A 4,093-nucleotide genomic window follows, 5' to 3' on the forward strand; every position below is an offset into this window, starting at 1 on the left:
TTATTAAACAATGAAATTATTTTTACCTGTGTATTTTAATTAGCATAATTTAACAACAAAGCGAAACAACAAACAAATCTACATTTACAAAGACGTTTTCTAGTACATATATACCACACACCCATAGACACATACACACACATACACACGCTTAACTTTTAAGTAGTTTGGTTTTTATTTCACGTTTAGCATTCGATTTATTCGTGTATAATAAAACATGAATTATTTGCAATTACTTTTGTTTGGATCATTTCTTTTTTTTGTTTTTGCAAAGAACAAATTACTAAGAGTAAGTCAATTTCTGGTACTTAAGTAGCGCGGCGCTTTTTCATATCATAAAAAGAGAAGAAAAGAAGCAAAACAAATACCAAACACGCTTCCAATAATTTTCATAAAGCAAAAGAGAAAAGAAAACATTTCCTAGCTAAGGGTTTCAGTTCGCCACTCAACTCAATTCAACTCAACACATTTGTTCACCACGCTGGTGTGGTGAGTTCGTCAGTTCGTCTGACGAAGGCTAACGACATACACATATGCATAATACATATATATATATAGCAATAATTGTAACTGTAATACACACAGACACACTGACTTATATATATATAAAGAGAGCAACAATTGACAACAAGCATTCATAAATAAATATATATAAACCAAAAATAAAATGAAATATATATATATATATATATGAATTAAAACCGAAAAATGGTGGGAACAGAATTTTTTAAAAACAAACTCAACTCAGTTTAAGAGTTGAATTTTCTAAGAAAACACAAATAAAGTGAAATGAAAAACAAAAGAAAATTTGACAAATTTGTAAAGTTAGTTAAGGCTTGAATAAATATATATAAACATGACATAAGTGCATTAAGCGAAGGAAAGAGTCAGAGCGAAAGAGAGAGAGAGAGGAGAGAGAGAGAGAGAGAGAAGAAAGAAGCAAGAGCGAAAACCATTTACTAGCCCAGCCCCTAGCCTAAAAGTATGCAATTATTAATTTATAAATTTGTTAAGGTTAGCCTCGAGGTTAGTTTTACGGCAAACACACACACACACACACATATGCACATGCACATGCATTTCAGTGTAGGCATGTATGTGTGTACATAGGCCAAATTTCAATTGCAAATTCAAGAAAACAGAAACCTAAAAAAATTTTGAAAAGAAACAAAAAATTGAAAAAAAAAATGAAAAACAATTGCAATTTGTTTCTAAAACAAAACGCCATGCATTCATTATATACATATATATATACATAATTAGGAAATGTATGTCAGAAAAAAAAGAAGGAAAAATTAGCTACAGAATTGCATATTATATATACAATTATAATAATTATATATACAAGCAAATATATATTGGGCAAACAAAACAAACAAAATGTTGTTGTAGTCAAATTACAAATTAAGTTTTGTTTTTGCTACCGCGTGAGTCAAACAGAAGAAAAGAAAAAAAAAAAAAATAAACTAAAAAAATAGCAAAAGATCGAGTCAAATTTTAAATGTGCAAAAAATGAAAGAAAAACCACAAAAAAAAAAACAACAATTTTTTGCAAGTTCTTTATGATTAATAACGGTTTTTTGGCGTGCAGACAGAGAACAGAAGAAACACACATTTTTCCAATAAAAAGTAACAAAAGAAATGAAATGATTGAAAAATGCAAATGTTTTGTTTTATGTTGTGAGGCAAAAATAGTGGGAAATCGGATAGAGCGAACAGTTATTGTTGAGTGGAATAACTTGCTAAAGAACCTCTTGAACAGCATTGACAGCCGAGGCACATTCTGCGTCCTACTGGGAAGCGGCACGATGCTGCTCAATGGCCTGAAACTTCTCGGCCAAGTTGGCGCTGAAGTCCTCTCTCTCGGCGCGGCTGCTCTTCAGCCAAATGCGCATCAGCATTATGGCTTCGTCAATGCTGGCGACATTTTTGAGATGGCCTGAAAGTGAATGTAGAAGAACGTCGCGTAACAGAGTCGGGAAATTTTTATGGGGCAAGCGCTGCCACTTACGTATGACCATTTCCATAGCCTCCCATTCGAGATCGTATTGATCTTTTAGGAATTTCAACACTTCCAGCAGCTTACCAGCCGTCTGGCTCGACTCAATGTCAATCTCTTGCAAAATATCATCATTTCTCCAGTAGCGAACGCGTGAATACATGACCTGAGTACGACTCTGGATAATGTGTAGCAGTCTCACCGATTCTTTGAGGTCCTTGCGCCTCCTGTTGATATGCCTAATGTTTCGCAATGTTCGTCGTTTGGTTTTGCCGATTTGCCGTAGCGATCTCGATTTCTTCAAATTAATTTCCCTCTTAAAGATTTTCGCACATTGGTTCGCATAACTTTTCATGTAGTTGGCTCCATCTTCGACGATCTGCTGCCAGTTTAATGCATCCTTTGTGAGGATTTGTGGAATTCTCTGTAATTCCCTGATAATCCTATCAGTGTTCATTTCGAAGCTCAACCAAACAACACGAGGTCTAACAATTTAAAGTGCTGCGTAATGTCTAAATTGCTTTTTCTGAGCAACAGTGCTCAACACTGGTTTCATAATTTAAAGTAACATTTCTACTAGCAATATGTTACATATGCAGCGGGTGTGAATAGTGAGCATGCAGAAGAGAATTCTAATTAGAATTTCATTAGCTTGACTCTTTACTCTTTTTCCGTGTGCTGCTTTCCCTTTCGTTCACATGCAGTGAGAGAGCTTAACAGCAGCAGCAGCAGCATCAGCGTCCCATTCCGCTCTCTGCATTGCTCTGATTGGTTATTTAAGCTTACTCTTTGTTAATTAGCATTACAGCAACTGCTTAGCAGCGGAATGTTAACACTTACATTTGTGTTATTGTTATTTGCCGTCTCTTTCTCGCTCACTGTCACGCACCCACATCAGAACGTGCTGCTGCGAATTTGACGCGTGTCTCGTGCATTAACCAACACTGATTATCTTTGCTATTCCTCTGTTGCCAATTTGATCGCGTAAATAATAATAATAATAATAATGATAATGATGCAAGTTTTTCTACTACATAGTTTATGCTGCGCATTAATTGCGCGCTTGTTATGTGAAACTCCTTCGACTTCGACTTCGGCTTCGACTTCGGCTTGCTTGCGCCGTGCAATTAGCTGGCCTGCTATCTCTTTCTATCTGCAGCCTGTCAGCTGGGAGCCGCACAGACATGAGTTACTGTGCGTTGATTGCGTTTAAGGCTTGATTGTGCATCATACAGCAAAGGCAACAACAGCAACAGCAACAATAATTTGCTGTTCTTTTGAGGTAAGCGCGCGAACTGGTTTTATTTTTTGCTTTTGGTTCTGCATTAATTATCAACAAATCATTTTTATAGCACTGAAAGGCGCATTTATTAGTGATTATGCAGCGGGTGAGCGAGGAGGATGCGCCGCGGGCCGCGGGCCGGGGGCAGATACAAGGCGGTTGGTGTCGCAGAACATGTGTTTCGACTCCAGCATCAGGATGCGCAAGCTTTTTGGTCAATGTGCTTGACGTGCTGCCACCGAAAATTTGTCAGCCCCAATGATCGAGTCGTTGGACAAGTGGACCAGGAGAAGGAGCATGGAACGTGGCCAGCGGACGAGGCGACGCGTCGGCGACATGACATGGCCGTTGATAATGTATAATGAAGAAGCGAAAAAGAACGAGGCATTGCAATTAAGATATTTTTATGTAAATTAATGAAAACAGCAAGCGGCAAGCGCAGCAGAAGGTCGCCAGATCGTTGATAATGCAGCAGGAGCGGGCGGCAGGGCAAGAGAAGAACTGCAGCAGGAGAAGGCGCACAAGCAGAAGCAAAAGGGAATGCGAGAAGCAGTGGCTGACGTGGAAGCTGCTGAGGACAGCAGGAGAATCTACCAAGAGTAACTGCAGCAGCAGCAACAGCAGCAGCAACTGTTGCTATAGACGCCGCTGGAGCAGTCTCTGTGGCAACATTCTACGACTGCATGCGTGCAACTTACAAATAAGTACAAGCTGAGCAACGGCCAAACTCCAATTGCGACGAAAACTGTGGCGCATTTTTAATTGGAAAGCGCGCACAAAAACCAAAGCGCGATGCGAGCACAGAGTTTACA

The 4,093-nt window shown here is 38.8% G+C and overlaps 1 protein-coding gene across 1 annotated transcript; it reads right to left on the reverse strand.

Moving 5' to 3' along the window:
- Positions 1 to 1,627: 1,627 nt before the first annotated feature.
- On the reverse strand, positions 1,628 to 2,492 carry LOC115563123 (uncharacterized). The gene is made up of 2 exons (XM_030385606.2): positions 2,012 to 2,492; positions 1,628 to 1,939 (listed from the first exon to the last, which is right to left on the reverse strand). The coding sequence occupies exons 1-2, from the start codon at positions 2,454 to 2,456 to the stop codon at positions 1,791 to 1,793; spliced, it is 594 nt and encodes a 197-aa protein (XP_030241466.1). The 5' UTR covers positions 2,457 to 2,492; the 3' UTR covers positions 1,628 to 1,790.
- Positions 2,493 to 4,093: the final 1,601 nt, after the last annotated feature.

Source organism: Drosophila navojoa, chromosome 4, assembly GCF_054131105.1.
Source record: "Drosophila navojoa isolate 15081-1374.11 chromosome 4, UAZ_NAV_1.0, whole genome shotgun sequence".
In the NCBI taxonomy this organism is placed as follows: Eukaryota; Metazoa; Arthropoda; class Insecta; order Diptera; family Drosophilidae; genus Drosophila; species Drosophila navojoa.

Excerpts from the sequence above, each read along its gene's own strand:
- LOC115563123 (XM_030385606.2), bottom strand. The coding sequence starts at position 2,456 with ATGAACACTGATAGGATTATCAGGGAATTACAGAGAATTCCACAAATC. Across the intron at positions 1,940-2,011 it reads GGCTATGGAAATGGTCATAC|GCCATCTCAAAAATGTCGCC; the intron begins GTAAGTGGCAGC and ends ATTCACTTTCAG.